Genomic DNA, 21342 nt, shown 5'->3' with positions numbered 1-21342 from the left:
GGTAGGGGTGGGTGGTGGGGCGGTGAAGCCTAAAGAAATAAGGAAGTCTTTGAAATCAGTTGTGTCCTTGTTGGTGTTGTCCTCTAGGTGAAGGTTTATGTCGCCAATGATCAGTAGTCTTTGGAATTTTAGATAGGCCCTTGTTATGGTCTCAAGAACAATTTCGGAGGATTTGTTCCAGGGGGAAGGAGGGCGGTAAAGTAACAGGATGCCTAATGGGTGGGGATGAAGTTCGTCATTTATTGAAGCTAACATGAATTCTAAGGAGGGATGGCTGCCCTTTTCAAGAAGTTCAACGTTAAAGAATGATTTGTAGAGAAGGGCAAGACCTCCTCCTTTTCGGTTTATTCTAGGGGAGAAAAGACCATGGTAGCCTGGGGGACAGAGTTCATTTTGAGTGTGTAAGTCGTCTTTTTCGATCCATGATTCAGAGATGCACAGAAAACCCGGATCATGATCCTCGAGTAAATCTCTTATTATTTGGGTCTTATTTCTGACGGATCTGGCGTTACAATAGAGGGTGGGGACTGGGGTGAGAGAGTCTGAGGTAAGGTTGGGTAGGTTTGCTGGGGGAACAGGTTTCAAGGAGGTGAGGTTAACTCCTCGGTGTTTTTTGAAGTGATGGGGTCTGGTGGGTATTAGCGTGGGGATTCTGAGGCCAGGACAGGTGTTTTTGATGAATGTGGTGTCGGGAGAGTTTGGGGGGAGAGGTTTTTGAGAGTGGGAAGTGTTTGTGAGGGAGAGGAGAAGGAGGATAAGGGGCCAGAGTGAAGGCTTCATGGTTGGAGTCAGGTGGGCCAATATGAAGGGGTTAGAGAATTTGCCAGGAGGAGGGGAAGGGGAAGAGAGAGTTGGAAGAAACAGGCAGTGTAGTTAAAGATAAGACAAGGAGTATGTCCAGCGGTCGGTTATAAATTTTTTTTTTTTTTTTTTTTTTTTTTTTTTTTGGGGGGAGGGATTTGCCGACCAGGGGGGTCAGGTTAAATGTACACGTTGCCAGTTAGAAAGTTGGGTACTTAAGGAGAAGAACAAAAGGATGGCGTGTAGGAGTGATGGAGTGTAAGGGAGGGATAGGGTTTTATGCGAGTATTGGAATTTTGAGGGTTGTTTCTCTTTGTTGGGTGCACTTTCACCATTTCTGTCAATCGGGGAGGGGGGAAGGAGGAGATGGGATTGGGTTTTGGAATTTGGCTGTGGATGCTGTCTATTACAATGGAACAATTGAAACTTTGCATGACTTTATTTATTGCATTGTTGACTGTAGCTGTTGTTTATCTCTGTGTTCTCCATAAACAAGATTTTCTTAAAAAAAAACAAAACAAGTGTTCTGTACCAGTGTTTTTCAACCTTTTACACCTTTGGACTGGTGGAAATAGCACAGTTACTTACCATAACAGGTGTTATCCAAGGACAGCAGGCAGATATTCTCAACATGGGGTGACGTCACCAACGGAGTTCCCTAGCGGACGTTTTCACAGATAGACATGCTTGAAGACCTTCATGCGTGCGTGCCCCTCCTGCCCAACCTAGGGAATGCATCTCCTCAGCGTGTTCTTAGTTCAGATAGCAAGCAAAGAAGCCAACCACGGGGAGGTGGGTGGGTTGCAAGAATATCTACCTGCTGTCCCTGGATAACGGTAAGTAACGGTAAGTAACTGTGCTTTATCTCTACATGTGGGAGACCTCCAACCTAAACAGAATGGGATGGAGGGAGAGTTGGCAATTCAGGAGAACAGATTTTGCAACAGCGACTGGCCAAAATGGCCATCATGCCTGGAGAAAGCATCTAAGACAGTAATGCGAGGTGAATGTATGAACCGAGGACCCCGTGGCAGCTTTACAGATTTCCTCGATGGGAGTTGAGCAGAGGAAAGCAACAGACGCCGTCATCGCTCTGACCTTGTGGCCCGTGACTCGATCCGGCAGGGAGAGACCAGCCTGAGCGTAACAGAAAGAGATACAAGCGGCCAAGCAGTAAGAAATGGTCCGCTTACAAACAGAGCAACCCAAGCGATTAGGATCGAAAGACAGGAACAGCTGGGGAGAAGAACGATGCAGATCGGTGCACTTCAAGTAGAAAGCCAGCGCATGCTTACAATCAAGAGAATGCAGAGACACTTCTCCAGGGTGAGAATGGGGCTTCGGAAAAAGCAAAGGAAGAACAATGGATTGGTTGATGTGAAACTCATAAACAACCTTAGGCAAGAACTTAGGATGGGTACGGAGAACCACCTTATCATGATGGAAGACAGTGAAAAGTGGGTCAGCTACCAAGGCTTGAAGCTCACTGACCCGACGGGCAGAAGTCAGAGCAATAAGAAACACAACTTTCCAAGTAAGAAACTTCAAGTGAGCCCGCGCTAGCAGCTTGAACGGGAGTTTCATCAAGCAAGTAAGGACCACATTAAGATCCCAAACCACCGGAGGAGGTTTAAGGGGCGGGTGAACGTAGAAAGGCCTTTCATGAAGCGGGAAACCACAGGATGAACAGAGATAGGCTTCCCGTCAATCAGCTGATGAAAAGCAGCAATGGCACTAAGGTGGACTTGAACCGAAGAGGACTTGAGTCCAGCACCAGACAAGTGTCAAATATTCCAGGACAGCAGAGGAAGCGGACAGTGGCTCCTGCTGTCGAGAAGCGCACCAGGAAGACAAGCGAGTCCACTTCTGATGGTAAAATTGGCGAGTGTAATCCTTCCAAGAAGCCTCCAGGATGTCCAGCACAGGCTGTGAGAACTGGAACAAGGGCATTAAGTCGCGAGGAACCAAGCCGTCAAGTGCAGAGACTGAAGGTTGGGATGAAGTAGAGATCCTCGACTCTGCATACGCAGAGAAGGAAAAACAGGCAGAAGAGGCTCCCTGGAGCTGAGTTGCAACAGAAGGGAGAACCACGGCTGTCGGAGCCACCGAGGAGCTATCAGAATCATGGTGGCACTCGAGGACTTGAACCTGACGAGAGTCTTCAGAATCAGAGGGAATGGAGGGAACACATACAGAAACAGGTTCGTCCAGTCCAGCAGAAAAGCATCCGCCTCGATCCTGAGAGGGGTGTAAACCCTGGAGCAGAAGCGGGGTAACTTGTGATTGAGGGGGGACGCAAACAAATCGACGTCTGGAGTCCCCCAACGCGCAAACACCTGACGCAGGGTCAAGGAATGGATGGACCACTCGTGAGGCTGTAGAAGACGACTCAACCGGTCTGCCAGACAATTGTGCTGGCCCTGAATGTAGACCGCTCGAAGGAATATGTTGCAGCGAATGGCCCAATCCCAGAGCCGCATCGCCTCCTGGCACAGGGACAGGGACCCCGTGCCCCCATGTTTGTTGACATAGTACATGGTGACCTGGTTGTCCGTGCGGATCAGCACCACCCGGTCGTGAAGCAGGTGACAAAAAGCCTTCAGGGCGAGGAAAATCACTCGAAGCTCCAGCAGATTGATGTGACAAAGGCCCTGAGTGCGAAGACCGTCCAGATGAGCCCCCCAAGCATAGGCCGACGAGTCCTTCGTGAGGACCTTCTGCGGAAGGGGGGCATGAAACAGAAAACCTCTGGAAGATTGGAAGAGAGCATCCACCAACGGAGAGACTTCTTCAACAAAGGAGTCACGAGTCAGGAGTCGAGAGACAGGGTCTCGATCCTGGTTCCATTGGGACGCAATAGTCCACTGTGGAATATGTAGGTGAAGTCTGGCAAAAGGAGTCATGTGAACCATAGAGGCCATGTGACCAAGGAGGACCATCATGAGACGAGTCGGGGCTGAGGACAGATGGGCCACCCTCTGACATAAACGAACAAGGGTCTCTAGATGAGGCCGAGGCAGGAAGGAGCAGAGACTGACCGTGTCCAGGACCACTCCGATGAATTCCAGAGACTGGGACGGACAGAGGTGGGACTTGGGGAAGTTCACCTCGAAGCAGAGACTCTGCAGGAGCAAGATGGTCTGATTTGTAGCTCGCAGAACTTTGTGGTGCGAGAACACTTTGATCAACCAGTCGTCAAGGTAGGGAAACACCTGCAGGCCGCTGAGACGGAGGGCCGCAGCTACTACAACTAGACATTTCGTAAAAACCCTCGGGGAGGCCGTTAGGCCGAAGGGAAGAACACGATATTGGAGGTGGAGATCCACCACGCGGAATCTCAGATACCAGCGAGAGGCCAGGTGTATCGGAATGTGCATGTATGCCTCCTTGAGGTCCAGTGAGCACAGCTAGACCCCTTCGTCAAAGAGGGGATACAAGGAAGGAAGGGTGAGCATTCTGAACCGTTCCTTGACTAGAAATTTGTTCAGAGCACGGAGGTCCAGGATCGGGTGCAGATCCCCCGCCTTCTTAGGTACCAGAAAGTACCGGGAATAAAATCCGGTATTCCACTGGTCCGGAGGACTCTCCTCAACCACCTGATGGTGAAGAAGGGCCTGAGCTTCCTGCAGAAGGAGAGGCAGCTGAGACCGGGCAGAAGGAAACTCTCTTGGAGGAAGGTCTGGGGGTACGTGACTGAAGTGCAGGGAGTACCCTTCCCGGATGATGGAAAGCACCAAACTGTCGGTGGTAAGACTTTCCCACTGGGTATAGAAATGGTGGAGACGACCCCCGATGGGGAGGGGGGAAGGCTCCAGGAGGAAGGGAACCCTTAGGCTCACCCTGGAATTGTCAAAAAGACGGCCCAGGATCTGCCAGAGCCGGCGGCTGGGCCTTAGCCAGGCGCTTCTGCTGCTGTTGCAGCCGCTTCGAAGGAGGCAGAGAGAACGCAGGAGTAGATTTCTGCGGATACCTCCGGAGAGGAATTTTATAGTGCCGAGCCGGAGGGGTCTTGGACTTAAGTCTCACCAGAGAGGCATAGGACTGCTCATGTTCCGAGAGGCGTTTAGTGGCCGCCTCTATGAAATCATCAAACAGCTCATGACCCAGGCAAGGGAGATTGGCCAGACGATCCTGGAGATTCGGATACATGTCCACAATCCTGAGCCAAGCGAGGCGACACATGGCGACCACAAACACTGTGACCCTCGAGGATAACTCGAAGGCATCATAGGCCGCCTGAAATATATAGAGGCTGGAGGTCCATGTTCAAGGCCCTACCCATGTCAGAGATGAAACGAGTAAAGGAGGAGTTTCGAGAAGAATTGGACCGGCATCCAAATTCAAGATATAGTGAGTACAAAACTTTCAGAAGAGAAATAAAAACCCTGCTATTCAAGAAATCCATCAAGACAAACTAACACCGCAGGAAGCATTTCAATCTCCCCCAGATCCCACAACCTTCTAACTAAATTATCTATCTTATAATGACCCTGAAACAAAGTACAGATCTCCCCCGAAGTAACCTTCTCTACTTTGTAACTCTCCTGGAAATGTACAGATAATCTTTAGTGTAATCTGCCCTGAACCACAAGGTAATGGCGGAATAAAAAATCACTTAAGTTATGTTATACTAGAAACAAGTTGAAGGGGGAAGAGGGAAATCATTTCAGACACCCTGATAGAGTACAAATCTAGCTGCCCAATACCCTCCTGCTGCTGGAATCACCATGAGATAAAGTCACCAGGCACAACCTAGTACTGGATCCACTGGTGTGGTCAACTTAGATTCCAAAGTCTGTTCCTTTGGGGGGGGGGGGGGGTTCCTCTCTAAATGGACTGTGGCCTGCATCATCTCCTAGACCAGTGGTACCAAACTCATTAGTCAAAAGAGCCAAAGATCAGCAGTACTATTAAGATTTCTTTTGAGAGCCATACCCCGCGCCTGCTCGCGCTATGATGGCTACGTCAACCCGACTGACACCCCGCTCGCCTGCACGTAGTTGAAATCGATTCGTGGCAGAGCCTAGAGAATTACACTGGAAAAAAATTTGTCCCCGTCCCCGCAAGCTCAGTCCCCATCCCCGCAAACCATCTGATCCCGTCCACACAAGCCTCAAATAGTTTTATACTGAAATTATATTAAAGTATAAAAAGAAACTATATTCTGTACAATTGTCAATTTATAAATCAGCGTCTTCTCCCCACTCTCTCTTCCCCATTTCCCTTCAGCGTCCTCAGCCCACTCTCTCTCCACTTCCCTTTAGCGCATGCACATAAAAACAAGCAAGCAATTTTATATCATTTTCATTCTATTCATTCATAGAAATTAAAGTCTAAATAATGCCAGTCATATAACAAAACATGATTTTACAAAAATAATTCCCTGCACAGTCAAGCCTGCAAGGATTACTAGATGTCTCCCCCTAACTTTTGTGGCCAAGTCAAAATGTTCATAGTAACATAGTAGATGACGGCAGATAAAGACCCGAATGGTCCATCCAGTCTACCCAACCTGATTCAATTTAAAAAATTTTTAAAATTTTTCTTCTTAGCTCTTTCTGGGCAAGAATACAAAGCTCTACCCGGTACTGTGCTTGGGTTCCAACTGCCGAAATCTCCGTTAAAACCTACTCCATCCTATCTAAACCCTCCCAGCCATTGAAGCCCTCTTCAGCCCATCATCCCCCAAACGGCCATATACAGACACAGACCGTGCAAGTCTGCCAACAATAAAATTTTTAAAAACACAAAGCACACTGTACACAGAGAAAATGTTAATTATCATTTATATTCTGCAGGTTTTCAAAGAGGTCAAGGCAGATGACTTTATGCAATGTCACCTCTGTAACAACTATACAAAAATAGACAAATATACCCCCTCCCTTTTTACTAAACCGCGATATCGTTTTTTAGTGTAGGGAGCTACGCTGAATGCCCTGCGTTGCTCTCGATGCTCATAGGCTCCCTGTGCTATAAAACATTATTGCAGTTTAGTAAAAGGGGGCCATAGTGCAAAATATAGACAGCAGATATAAATTCTCAAAACGGACACATTTTGATCACTAAATTGAAAATAAAATCATTTTCCTATCTTTATTGTCTGGTAATTTCATCAGTCTCTGATTGCACTTTATTCTTCTGACTGTGCATCCAATATTTCTTCCCTTCTTTCAACCTCCTGTATGCTTCCTGTCCTCCAGACCTCATTCCCTCCCCCAACTTTTTCTTTCTTTCACCCTGCCCCCTTCTTTCTTTCTTTCTCTATGTCCCCTTTCTTTCTTTCAGTCTTTATCTCTCCATGACCCCTTTCTGTCCGTCTCCCTTCTTATTTTCTTTCTTTCTCCCTGCCCTCCCCCCAAACTACCACCACTGGAGAACAGGCCACCGCCGAATTCTGCTCTATTGCAGATTTTCATATCATCTGCAAAGAGGCAAATCTTACCCGACAATCCTTCAACAATATTGTTTATAAAAATGTTAAAAAGAACAGGCCCAAGAACAGACCTTGAGGCTCACCACTGATAACATCCCTTTCCTCAGAGCGATCTCCATTGATCACTAACCTCTGTCACCTTCCACGCAACCAGTTCCTGACCCAGCCAGTCACTCTGGGACCCATCCCGAGGGTACTCAGTTGATTTATTAGACGTCTGTATGGAACACTGTCAAAGGCTTTGCTAAAATCTAAATACACCACATCTAGCGCACATCCACTATCCAATTCTCTGGTCACCCAGTCAAAGAAATTGATCAGATTTGACTGACAAGACCTACCTCTAGTGAATCCATGTTCCGCCAGTCCTGTAATCCACAGGATTCTAGAAACTTCACCAGTCTCTGTTTAAAAAAATGTTTTCATTAATTTGCTTACCACAGAAGTCAGACTTACCGGCCTGTTAATTCCCTACTTCCTTACTTCCATTTTTGTAGAGAGGGATCACACCCACCCTTCTCCAGTCCTCCAGTACCACTCCCGACTCTAGAGACTCAATGAAAAGGTCAGTCAGCAGAGCTACCAGAACTTTCCCTAACTTCCTTCAGCTCCCTCGGATGTACACCATCCGGCCCCATCGCTCTGTCTACCTTTATTTTAGCTAGCTCCTCATGAACATAACCCTCTGAAAATTGACCAGGGTCTAGTACTCCTCTATCCCTATTCATGTTTTGTTTTCTGTGGTCTCGCTCCCGGCTCTTCATCTGTGAACACAGAACTGACATATTTGTTAAGCAATTCGGCCTTTTGTTTATCAGCTTCTACATATTCCTCCCCTTCACCTTTGAGTCTCACAATGCCATTTTTGCACTTCTTCCTATCTCTAATATATCTAAAAAATGTCTTGTCTCCTCGATTTACTTTGTCAGCTATTTTTTTTTCCATTTGCATCTTTGCTTTCCTGACTACACGACCAGCCTCTCTTAACTTTTCCAGATATTTTTGCCCGTCTTTCTCTTTTAACAATCTTTTGCAGTTTATGAAAGTTAACCTCTTATTCCTTACCTTCTCAGCTACTACTTTTGAGAACCAAAGCAGCCTTTTTTCCCCCTCTTACTTTTTACTTACTTGCCTCACAAAAAGGTTTGTCGCCTTTACAATCACTTCTTTCAGTTTTGCCCACCGCATTTCGATTCCTTCCAAGACGTTCCTATCCAGACAATAATTCCATGATGTAATCCCTCATCCAAACAAAGTTTTTTTTTTAAAGTCTAGAACCTTTGCTTTTGAATGAGCCCTCTCTGTATCCATCTTAATATTAAACCGTACCATGCAGTGATCACGGGATGCCAGATGATCACTCACTGTAACATCAGAAACACTTTCCCCATTTGTAAGCACTAAGTCCAGCATGACCCCATCCCCGCGTGTGTTCTATTACCAACTGCTGGAACAGTTCTCCTTGTAGAAAATCCAGACTCTCCCTACTTCTAGAAGACTCTGCAATAGGGATACCCCAATCAACATCTGGCAAATTAAAATCACCTATTAGTAAGGCTTTACCTTTTTTAGATACATTCTGAATGTCTACTATTAAATCTCTATCTACTTGTTCCTTCTGTGAAGGATGCCTGTATATCACACCGATGTAAAGATATTCATCATCATCCCCTCTTTCCAAATTGATCCACTTTGCCTCTTCCTTGCCCTGCAGTTGTATGACTTTAAACATGAACTTTAACATACAACACTCCTCCTCTTCTTCCTATCCTGTCTTTCCTGAACAGATTATAGCCCAGTATAACTACATCCTAGTCATGTTCTCTGTGAACCATGTCTCTGTGATCACCACTATATCCAACTCCTCTTCTTCCATCACAGCTTCTAGATCCAAAATCTTGTTTCCCATATTTCAAGCATTAGTATATATTGCTTTCCAGTCATTGCCTTTTCCCATCCGTGTAGAGGTATTCAGTGATTTACTTATCTAAGGGCTTATACTCACCTGGGAGCTTTGATCACCCTGCCCCATCACTTCTAGTTTAAAGCCCTCTTCAGTAGATTAGTCAGCCTGCTGCCGAATACATTTCTTCCTTTCTTTGATAGATGCACACCATCCCTGCTCAGCAGCCCTTGGAAGATCATCCCATGGTCCAGGAAGCCAAAACATTCTTGATGACACCATCCATGTTAGTCACGCATTCAACTCCAGGATGCGAGCTTCTCTTCCCTACTCCTTCCTTACTTCCACTTTTGTGGAGAAGGACCACCTGTACCCTTTTCCAGTCCTCCGTTACCACTCCCGACTCTAGAGACTCGTTGAAAAGGTCAGTCAGCGGAGCTACCAGAACTTCCCTAAGTTCCTTCAGCACCACAGAAAAAATACGAGTAAAGAACAGTGATAAAATCTTACCCTGGTTTAATGCTGGTTTAGCAAAATTACCGTATTTTTCGCTCCATAAGACGCACTTTTTTTCCCACCCAAAAGTGGATGGACATCTCGGTGTGTCTTACGAAATGAAGGTACAAATTTTGTTACCCGCCCGCCACACCACCTTTCTAAACCCACCCATTGCCGCATAACCTCTTTTAAACCTACCCTGCCGCCGCACCACCTTTCTAAACCCACCCGCCCGCTGCCGCCGCACCACCTTTCTAAACCTACCCGCCCACCTGCTGCCGCCGCACCACCTTTTTTTATTTACCCCCCCCCCCCGGATCCATCCATCCACCACTGTTCCCCCTTTTTTACCTGATGGTCCAGTGTCCAGCCAGTTCCTCATTTCCCGGCCATCAGGAGCAAGCTTTACGTTCTCCCACTCGGCCCCGCACTGCTTTCCGATTGACTGCCATAAGTTCTCGCGAGTCCCTCGAGAACTTATGGCAGCCAATCGGAAAGCAGCGCGGGGCCGAGCGGCAAAGCATAAAGCTTACTCCTGACAGCCACGCTACTGATTTGTTTTGCTGCTGGCCGGGAAATGAAGAGCTCGGAAGAGGGAAGGCTGCCGTGGCAAGCAGGGAGGGAGCAAAGCCGGCTGGAGCTGATGTCAGAATTTTAAAACGTACCGGGGAGGGGCTTACCTGGGGCTGGCGGGCTGTCTGGGAGTAGGCTGGCTTGGGGCTGCCTACCATTAGACATGCCCACCACTAGATGTGCCCTGTACCCTGTCCTGGCCTACCACTAGACCACCAGAGAGGGTACAGGGCATACCATTTGATTCAGAATTTTTTTTTCTTGGTTTTTCCTCCTCTAGAGGTGGGTGCATCTTATGGTCAGCTGTGTCTTATGGAGCAGAAAAATATGGAACATTGTGATCTATGGAGATGTGAGAGAAAATGGAGAAGGAAAAATTGTGGATATAAAAGATTCATAAGTTAAATGAGTGTAAAATTGTGATAGCCCGTGAGATATGCAGTTATATTCAAAGAATTATTAAGTCATTAAATCGTCCAAGAGAGTTAATTTTTGATTGTTAGAATTGACAGAGGAACAAAAACTCTGTAGATAATTTATGATTTTGAGGTTAAGGTACAGGCTGCGGTTGAGATTTGATTCCAGTGGCACACTGTCTAGATTTTTTTTTTTCCTTTGGATAATGTTGATTGCTGGGAAAACTTCAACATTATTGATCAAAAGCAGATGTGTTCTATTTTGAAACTGTGTCGCCCCACCAAATCATCAGGTGATGTGTGTAATCTGAGTTTGTGGAGAGAAATTAATAGAGCTACTTTCCCTGCACTGACCAATCTTGTGAATTTGATTTTGAAAAATGTCATCTTTCTTGCAGTAAAACTGATACAGTTTGCTCGGTAGTAAAGAATCCAAAACTAGGATCTAATGTGATTACTAACTTCTTTCCTATTTTTGCTTTAATGGTGTTGGCAAAAGTTGTTGAGCAAGGATTCTTCAAAAAGTTTCCGCACTTTCATATTTTCGCAGGAAATGGTTAGGGCAAGAGAAGTGGTAAGAGGACGTGTTGTAGATTGTCATGTGACTAATCAGTCCGGTAAAACAGGGTGATTATGTACAAAAGTGAAGTAATTTGCTTGTGAGATATTTAATAGTGTTTAAAAAATAATAAAAGCACACACACACACAAACAAACGATATATAAAACCAAACTAACACAACCAGACTTGGCCCAAGCACCACCTGCAATACTCTCTGATCCTTACCATCTTAGTAAATTTCCAGACTACTTCTTATGTATCTCCAAAGAACCTAATACCTCATATGTAATTCTGTAAACTGTAATAATGTAATCTGCCTTGAACCGCAAGGTAATGGCGGAATAGAAATCACTAATGTAATGTAATGTATGATCCTCACACCCCCTGAAGAATACTTTACAATGGCTATTTCAACCAAGCCCTCCACAGAGACATATCCGAGACTGCTAAAGATGACAAGTGTAATGTGGGAGAGTGTTTTGTTTTGAATTCTTGAAAGTGTGTAATTGCAATAGTCTATGCTCCTAGAAAGCATTTCACATTGATAAAGTTGTTCTTAGGAATTTGTACTTACTCTGGCCAAAGGTTGAAGTAGCTCCAAAACCACCTGTACCTCCTCCAAATGGAGTACCAAAGGACTTGTTAAACATGTTCACTGTGTATCAGGGCTTCATAAATCTGGAAGAGAAAAGTCGTTTCATATGGGCAGATCTGTAGTCATTAGCACAAGATTTCTCAATAGGCTGATATCCTCTCAGACCAGATATTTCCAATCAGACCAGATGCAATGCAATGCTAAATCCAATGGGGAAGACAACTATTAAAAACAAAAAACAAAACTGTTCCTTTTAATCAGCACCCTCTTATAACAAAGAATAGAAGTACCCAAGAAATAAAATAAACTTAAACCTGGGGGTGGGGGCGGTATGGAGGGATAGGGGGAGGGGAGTTCTGTGGGCGGTATTGTACAAACCTTTGAGCTTGTTTGTGGCTCCTGCTGTGTATTTGTTTGACTTTCTGGATGAGCTCAATAAAATACATTTGAACATAAAATAAAACTTAGTCTAATTTTTTTATTTGATTGATATGATTAAATTACTTTATATACTACTTAGCACCAAAAATTAAAACATTTACAAAACAAAAAGTTCAAAATAAATTTCCAATAAAACTATTCCAAACCATATTAAAACCCAATATCTTCATACTATACCAATATGAAAATGCACAGTGCAATCTGTAAACCAGTTCCAAAGAGCAAGAAGAAACTCACATTATTCAATTTCAAAACTTCGCTGAAAAAGCCAGTCTAACACTATGAAAACTAAAATATCTTATCTTGTAATAGTACAATCGGCAAATTGTTCCAACAACGCAGTTGCCATGTATATGAATGTTTCAAATGCCAAAGTCTTAAGTTTTTGAATTCAACTTTGGAGTATTCAGCTTATACTGTAAATTTCATTGATAAAGCACTCACTTTATTCTACTCTATGCTATCTGAATCTTACCTACTGATATTCAAACTTCAGAAAAGGTCATCTTGGGCTTCAGTAGGTTATTTCATTGTCCTTCTCTTACTTTCTTAGGTCAGTACTTTAGGCATCATTGTAGCCTTTAGAGTCTCTAGTAGGGTTTTATATAAAAAAAAGTTTTTAGTCTAGATTAGACTTATAGATTGCATTTCAGAGCATAAGATCAGATCAGGGCACATATAGCTGTTGAGGAAAGTCTCTGTTAGTGTTCAATTAACTCACCCTCCCCAGTTCCCATCCATCCCAAGGCTGATCAAACATTTTTTCAGCTATATTAGTGAAAAGAGGAAGATGAAAAATGGAACTGCGAGACTAAAAGATGATATGTAAAAACAGAAGCATATGTACCAATATGTGGAGAGTGTTGAGGAAAATGCAAACATGCTAAACAAATATTATAACAACATAAGAAAAGTCTTACTGGGTCAGACCAAATGTCCATCAAGCCCAGTAGCCCATTCTCACTATTGCCAATCCAGGTCACTAGTAGCTGGCCAAAATCCAAAGAGTAGCAACATTCCATGCTACCGATCCAGGGCAAGCAGTGGCTTTGCCCCATGTCTTTCTCAATAACAGACTATTGACGTTTCCTCCAGGAAGAAAATCCTGAAGAAGGACCGAGATTGTCTGGCAAAGTTATACCCAAGAATGGAGTAGATACCGCACCATTCATGGAAGAAAGTGTTCATTAACAACTTGAAAAATTGAAGGTGGACAAAGAAATGGAACCAGATGGGATCCATCCCAGGATTTTTATTTTTTTTTTTTATAATCTTTATTAATTTTCCAAAGCCAACAAAAGTGCAAAACAATATACATACATATAATAATCATCATAATAAGCACTTATAATCAATCAATAATAATACAGAAAAATTCCAGGATATTGAGGGAGCCCAGAGAGGCTCTGGCGAGTCCTATTAACAAGATTTGTTCAACAAATCTTTGGAGATAGGAGTGGTTCCTGGGGACTGGAGAAGAGATGATGTTGTCCCCCTAGTCACAAAAGTGGTTGCAAAGATGAAGCGGGAAGCTATAGGCTGATAACATCACCTCATAACCTACTCCTTGGAGGCATAAACCTCCACCTAGAAGACCACACCTCCAAACAAGTAGAAAATATGCTCTCATACCTCAAAGCACTGAACTACCAGATCCTCAACCCCCAACCCACACATGAAAAAGGCCACCAACTAGATGTCGCTGCATACATGTCCCAACACACTCACAATCCCGAAATCCACATCTCAAATGGGGCCTGTCACCCCTCCCTCTGGTCAGATCACTACAAATACACCTTTAACATCAATTGGGCTCAACGCAATAACAAGCAACCCCCTCCCAAAACCTCCTTCAAAACACGCCAAAAAATCGAACCCTCCACATTCTGGGACAAAGCAGACCCCACAATCACCAATATAGCCCCCAACGATTCATATCACAATGGTGTACTGTAAGCGAAACCATCCTGAATGAGCTAGCTCCTGAAAAATCAAAATCCAGAATCTGCAGACCGTCAGACAAATGGTTCGACACTGAACTTCTTTAACTTAAAAAGCTCTGGAGACAACTAGAAAGAGAATGGAAAAAAAAGAGTCTAGAACACACAAAAACAGCATGGAGAACTCAAATCAACCAATACAAGAACAAACTCAAGGAAAAACGGAAAGCCTACTACTCCAAAATGATAGGCACGGAAACCCTAGACACAAAAAAGCTATTCAATCTAGTAAAGAATCTCACCAACACCAAACCTCACCTAGCTACACAAGGAAACCACCCACCGACAGCTATCCCAACTAGCAGACCATTTCAAAAATAAGATCACCAAGATCAGAACCGCATTCAACAATACTCACACCCACCTCAACAAGATAACAACAAACCCTTCAAAAGGAGAAGCCATCGCCGCAGACAGAAGCTGGACAGTCTTCCCCATATTACATTGGTCGGATATGAATCGACTCTACAAAAAATACAGCCAAGCTTCTTGCGACCTAAATAATTGCCCCATCTACCTGTTATCAAACTCCTCCACCACATTCAGAGCCAACCTTATGCTATGGATTCAAACCACATTAACAGAAGGTCAATTCCCTCAAGACCTTGGAGAGATCATAATCAACCCAATCATGAAAGACCACAAAGGCCCAATAGATAACCCCTCCAACTACAATCGCTTCAATACCAATATACGTTAAAATAATAGAAGGTCTAGTTGCACAATACCTCACCAACTACCTGGAAGACCATAACCTACTTCACCCCTCACAATCAGGATTTCGAACCAACCACAGCACAGAAACACTACTTGTAACACTACTAGACACAGCTCGACAGCAAATTAGCAAAGGCAAAAAGATGATGCTAATCCAACTTGATCTCTCCACAGCATTTGACCTGGTCGACCACTCCATACTGCTACAGGTACTTGACGCCATTGGGATCTCAGGCAAGGTCTACAATTGGTTCCAAGGATTCTTCAAATAAAGAACCTACAGGGTAAAGTCCAATAATATCAAATCAGAACCATGGTCCAACCCATGCAGAGTTCCACAAGGATCACCTCTATCACCTACGCTCTTCAACCTCTTTATTTCCTCCCTTGGAGCCACTTTAGATAACTTAAATGTTACATCCTTCAGCTACGCAGACATCACCATACTCCTCCCCTTTGACCCATCAGAGCCCACTACTACAGCAAAACTGGAAATAACCCTAGATGCAGTGGAAAAATGGATGGTAGACCACAAACTGAAACTAAACTCAGATAAAACAAAATTCCTTCTGCTCGAAAAGGCCAAAACCACCATTACAGAGCTGAAAATTAAAAACACCAAATACCCAATACAGCCCGAACTCAAACTCCTAGGAGTAACAATAGACAGATGCTGCACAATGTAGTCCCAAATCAATAAAACATCCCAGAAAGCTTTTTTAATTATGAGAAATCTACGTAAAATAAGAAAATTCTTTGACCCAGTACAATTCAGGCTAATTGTCCAATCCCTAGTCTTAGGTCTACTGGACTATTGCAATTCTCTCTATCTACCTTGTCCTGCCAACATGATAAAACAACTTCAGATTATACAAAACACTGCCCTCAGACTGATCTACTCCCTGAGAAAATATGATCATATTACAACTGCCTTCCTAGACTCTCACTGGCTACCTATGCAAGCACGAATTCAATTCAAATTCTACTGTCTATTATTCAAAGCATTAAATGGCTCCGCCCCCCCCTATCTAAACAACCACCTAAACCAGATCCTCACCTCAAGACAAAGAAGAACTCCGAACCCTTTTGCCTTCCCTCCACTCAAGGGCACTCAGCGCAAAAAGATGTTTGATAACCTTCTGGCGACGCAAGCAGCAAAACTCAACCACTCCATCTCCAACCAGTTGACGGCAACGGCCAACTTCAAAACTTTTCGAAAAGAAATGAAAACCCTACTTTTCAAAAAATTTATCCAGATCTTAACCCAACCCTCCTCCTAGATAAATTCTCCCCCAAAACCTCCACTTAAATAATCTCTTCCTCCCCAAAACACCAATCAAGTATTCAGATCCCTGAAATGTAACGTAATCTTATTTGTACTCTAACTGTAATCTATTTGTTACATCACACAGTAATGTACAGTCAATTTAATATCCAATTTGCAAGTTCTTCCGGAATTAATCCAGGTATCTCTCCTCCCTTGAACCAAAAAAAAAAAAAACAAACCCAAAAACTGTTGTAACTTCACTGGAAATGTCCAGTGTAATCCGCCTTGAACTGCAAGGTATAGGCGAAATAGAAGTCCCTAATGTAATGTAATGTAAGCCTCACTTCGATTATTGGAAAGATAATGGAAGTGTTGCTGAAAGAAAGGATAGTGAAATTCCTAGAAATTAATGTGTTACAGGATCAGAGGCAACATGGTTTTACTAAAGATAAATCATGCCAAACAAATCTGATTGAATTTTTTGATTGGGTGACCAGAGAATTGGATCATGGGCATATGCTAGATATAATTTACTTAGATTTTAGCAAAGCCTTTTAACATGGTTCCTCATAGGAGGCTCTTGAACAAACCTGACAGGTTGAAGTTAGGACCCAAAGTGGTGAACTGGATTAGAAGCTGGTTGACAGACAACCAACAGAGTAATGAAATTCACTTGGAGGAAGGAAAGATAAGTAGTGCAGTCCCTCAAGGATCGGTGCTAGGGCCGATCCAGTTCAATATGTTTGTGAGAGACATTGCTGAAGGATTAGAAGGAAAGATTTCCCTTTTTGCAGATGATACCAAGATTTGTAACAGAGTAGACAGCAAGGAGGGTGTGGAAAACATGAAAAAGGATCTGCAAAAGTTAGAGGAATTGTCTAATATCTGGCAACTCAAATTCAATGTAGAGTAATGCATTTGGGATTAGAAATCAGGAGCCATATGTGCTGGGAGATGAAAGGCTGATATGCACAGATGCGGGAGAGGGACTTTGAGATGATAGTGTCCAAAGAGGGAACCAGTGGGACCTTTAGATAATCAAGGAGCAAAAGGGGCACTCAGGGAGGATAAGGCCATAGCGGAGAGATTAAATAAATTTCTTGCTTCGGTCTTTACAGAAGATATCTACCTGAACAGGAAATGGTTTTCAAGGGTGATGCTGCGGAGGAACTGAAAGAAATCTTAGTGAATCTGGAAGATGTACTAAGCCAAATCGACAAAGATAAAAAGTGATAAATTGCCTGGACCGGAAGGTATACATCCCAAGGTACTAAAAGAACTCAAACATGAAATTGCTGACCTGCTATTAGTGATCTGTAACCTATCACTACAATGGTCTTCAGTACCTAAAGATTGGAGGGTGGCCAATGTTATGCCGATTTTTTAAAAGGGTTCCAGGAGAGATCCAGGAAATTACAGACTAGTAAGCCTGACTTCAGTGCCGGGCAAAATGGTGGAAACAATTATAAAAAATAAAATTGTGGAACACAGACAAATATGATTTAATGAGACAGTCAGCATGAGTTCAGCCAAGGGAGATCTTGCATCACCAATTTGCTTCACTTCTCTGAAGGTGTGAATAAACAGCTAGAGGTCGTGGTAAGAGCGGATAGCGTAGCTGGTTTTAAGAAAGGTTTGGACAATTTCCTGGAAGAAAAGTCCATAGTCTGTTATTGAGAAAGACATGGGGAAGCCATTACTTGCCCTGGATCGGTAGCATGGAATATTGCTTCTCCTTGGGTTTTGGCCAGGTACTAGTGACCTGGATTGGCCACGGTAAGAACAGGTTACTGGGCTTGATGGACCATTGGTCTGACCCAGTAAGGCTATTCTTATGTTCTTATGATCTAAAGGCAAAGAAACAAGTGTGACAAGGCAGTGGCTGTTGCCAGAAGGATGCTAGGCTGTATAGAGAGAGGCCCAACCAGTAGAAGAAAGGTGGCATTGATGCCCCTGTACAGGTCGTTGGTAAGGCCCCACTTGGACTATTGTGTTCAATTTTAGAGACTGTATCTGGCAAAGGACATAAGTAGACTTGAAGCAGTCCAGAGAAAGGCGACAAAAAAAAAGTAGAAGGTTTGCACCAAAAGATGTACGAGGAGAGGAGAGGGAAGGGTGACTTGTATATTGCCTTTTTGTTGCTTTGGCCTTCAAAGCTAACATTCAAAGCTGTGGGCACTGGAGGATTAAGTGACTTACCCAGGATCACAAGGAGCAGCACTGCGATTTGATCTCACAACCTCTGGGTGCAGAGGCAGTAGCTCTACCAGAGACTGGAAACCCTGAATATGTATACCCTAGAGGAAAGGAGGGACAGGGGAGATATGATTCAGACATTCAAATACTTGAAAGGTATTAACAAAGAACAAAATATTTTCCAGAGAAAGGAAAATGATAAAACCAGAGGGCATAATTTGAGGTTGAGGGGTGGTAGACTTAAGAGTAATGTTAGGAAATTCTTCTTTAAGGAGAGGGTGAAATGCAATCCCGAGGGAGGTGGTGGAAAGAAAAGCAGTGACAAGAGTTCAAAAAAGCATTGTATGAACAGAGAGGATCTCTAATATGAAAATAATGGGTATATATTAACAAAATAAAGCCAGTACAGGGCAGACTTGCACTGTCTGTGTCCCGTATATGGCCATTCACTTAAGGATGGACTGGGATGGTTTAGATCAGTTTCTCTTAAAACGCAGGATATGCAGCGCCGGCGCAGTTAGTCTCCCATCTGCCATTGTGCATCTCCCACCTTCCTCATTTTCTCTCCCGAGCTTTCCTCCTCAACCCATCCCCCCCAAACAGCAGCAGCAGCTCATTGTGCGCTTTTAACTTCCCCACACAGCTGCCGCTAGCGTTAGTTTAGCTGGCGATTCCATCAGTCAACGTCGGACCTTTTCTTTTAATAAATCTTTATTGATTTTTAAGGTCAACAAAAGTGCAGAAACGTGTATATACATTAATCAACAGGTTAAACACTTATAATCATAATCAATAAATGCATAAAGAATAAATCCCCCCTTTCCTTCCATTATATTTCATCAAGGATTAAGACAAAGCAAAGAGATGGCCATCCCCCCTCCCCTGGATGTGTGCTCAAATAAACATAAATTAAAGATAAAAGACAACTACAATGAAGTAATAAAAGACGTCAACGGGCCCCAAACCAGTTTAAATAGCACAGTTACTTACCGTAACAGGTGTTATCCAGGGACAGCAGGCATATATTCTCACATGTGGGTGACGTCATCTACGGAGCCCCAGCGCGGACAGCTTTTCAAGCAAACTTGCTAGAAGTTTCAAGTTTGCACACTGCACCACGCATGTGCTAGCCTTCTTGCCACTAGAGGGCGCATCCCCACCTCGTGGTCCTCAGTTCCATAACATAGCAAAGAAAGCCATCCCCGGGGAGGTGGGCGGGTTGTGAGAATATATGCCTGCTGTCCCTGGATAACACCTGTTACGGTAAGTAACTGTGCTTTATCCCAGGACAAGCAGGCATGATATTCTCACATGTGGGTGACCTCCAAGCCAACCAAAAAAGGGCAGGTGGGAGGATGGCAAATTATGAAAACAGGTTACGTAACACCGACTGGCCAAACCGGCCGTCGCTTCTGGACAAAGTATCCAGACAGTAGTGAGAGGTGAACGTATGAACCGAAGACCAAGTGGCAGCCTTACAAATGTCCTCCATAGGTGTAGATCGGAGGAAAGCCACAGAAGCTGCCATCGCCCGGACTTTATGACCCGTAACGCGACCCGCAAGCGGGAGACCAGCCTGAGCGTAGCAAAAAGAAATGCAAGCAGCTAACCAGTTGGACAAGGTGCGCTTCGAAACCGGGTGTCCCAAACGATTAGGATCAAAGGACAAAAATAATTGAGGAACCTTCCGATAAGACTTGGAGCGTTGGAGATAAAAGGCCAACGCCCTCTTACAATCAAGGGTATGAAGCGCCGCCTCACCAGGATGAGAATGGGGCTTCGGAAAAAACACCGGAAGGACAATAGACTGATTGAGGTGGAAATCAGACACAACTTTAGGTAAAAATTTGGGATGGGTGCGGAGAACCACCTTATCATGATGAAAGACCGTGAAAGGAGGATCCGCAACCAAGGACTGTAACTCACTGATTCGACGAGCAGATGTGAGTGCAATCAAAAAGACTACTTTCCAAGTAAGAAACTTAAGATGCGACTTGTCGATGGGTTCAAAGGGAGGCTTCATAAGCTGAGCCAAGACCACATTAAGATCCCACACCACCGGAGGAGGTTTCAGAGGAGGATGGATATTCACTAGCCCCTTCATGAAACGTGTCACCAGAGGATGAAGAGAGAGAGAACGACCCTCAAGATGCCGATGGAATGCTGCAATGGCACTGAGATGCACCCGAATGGAAGTCGTTTTCAGGCCAGACTCAGACAAATGCAAAAGATATTCCAGAAGCGAAGCCACAGGCACCGAATCTGGTTGCAGACTATTCAAAGAACACCAGGAAGAAAACCTGGTCCATTTCTGAGTATAGCAAAGCCGAGTCGAGACCTTACGCGAGGCCTCCAAAACGTCCCTCACGGCCCGAGACACCGGAACCGAAGTCAGAGGGAGAGAAACCAAGCAGTCAGATGTAAAGACTGAAGATTGGGATGCAACAGCGAACCCCGACTCTGAGACAGCAGAGAGGGAAACACCGGTAGAAGTAGAGGTTCCCTGGTACTGAGTTGAAGAAGTAGGGAGAACCAGGGCTGCCTTGGCCACCGAGGTGCAATGAGGATCATGGAGGCTCCGGCCGATCTGAGATGAACCAGCGTTCTCAAAATCAGAGGGAACGGTGGAAACGCATAAAGGAACCTCCCCTCCCATTCGAGGAGGAAGGCATCCGCTTCGAGACGATCCGGAGAGTAGATCCGAGAGCAATAGAGGGGTAACTTGCGAGTCTCCGGAGAGGCAAACAGATCCACTTGAGGAGTTCCCCAGCGGTCGAAAACCTCGCGAAGTACTCGGGAGTTCAGAGACCATTCGTGCGGCTGGAGAAGACGACTGAGTTTGTCTGCAAGCTGGTTCTGCTCTCCCTGAATGTAGACCGCCCGCAGAAAGATATTCTGGGAAATTGCCCAGTCCCAAAGACGGAGAGCCTCCTGGCATAGA

At 44.4% G+C, this 21342-nt stretch overlaps 1 protein-coding gene across 6 annotated transcripts in view; it reads right to left on the bottom strand.

Moving 5' to 3' along the window:
* NUP98 (nucleoporin 98 and 96 precursor) overlaps nucleotides 1-21342 on the bottom strand; it is a 330912-nt gene that overhangs the window by 289034 nt on the left and 20536 nt on the right. For 4 of the 6 annotated variants that reach the window (XM_033947374.1, XM_033947378.1, XM_033947379.1 and 1 more), the window contains one exon: nucleotides 11760-11863. In XM_033947374.1, coding sequence (XP_033803265.1) covers nucleotides 11760-11835 — 76 coding nt within the window. In that variant the 5' untranslated portion in view covers nucleotides 11836-11863. Of the gene's footprint in view, nucleotides 1-11759; nucleotides 11864-12696; nucleotides 12812-18404; nucleotides 18427-21342 lie in introns of those variants that run through there. The other 2 variants (XM_033947377.1, XM_033947375.1) reach the window with 2 other exon arrangements.

This window comes from Geotrypetes seraphini, chromosome 6 (genome assembly GCF_902459505.1).
Source record: "Geotrypetes seraphini chromosome 6, aGeoSer1.1, whole genome shotgun sequence".
In the NCBI taxonomy this organism is placed as follows: domain Eukaryota; kingdom Metazoa; phylum Chordata; class Amphibia; order Gymnophiona; family Dermophiidae; genus Geotrypetes; species Geotrypetes seraphini.
Note: the sequence above shows the minus strand (reverse complement) of the source record. Positions and strands in the feature narration are given on the sequence as shown.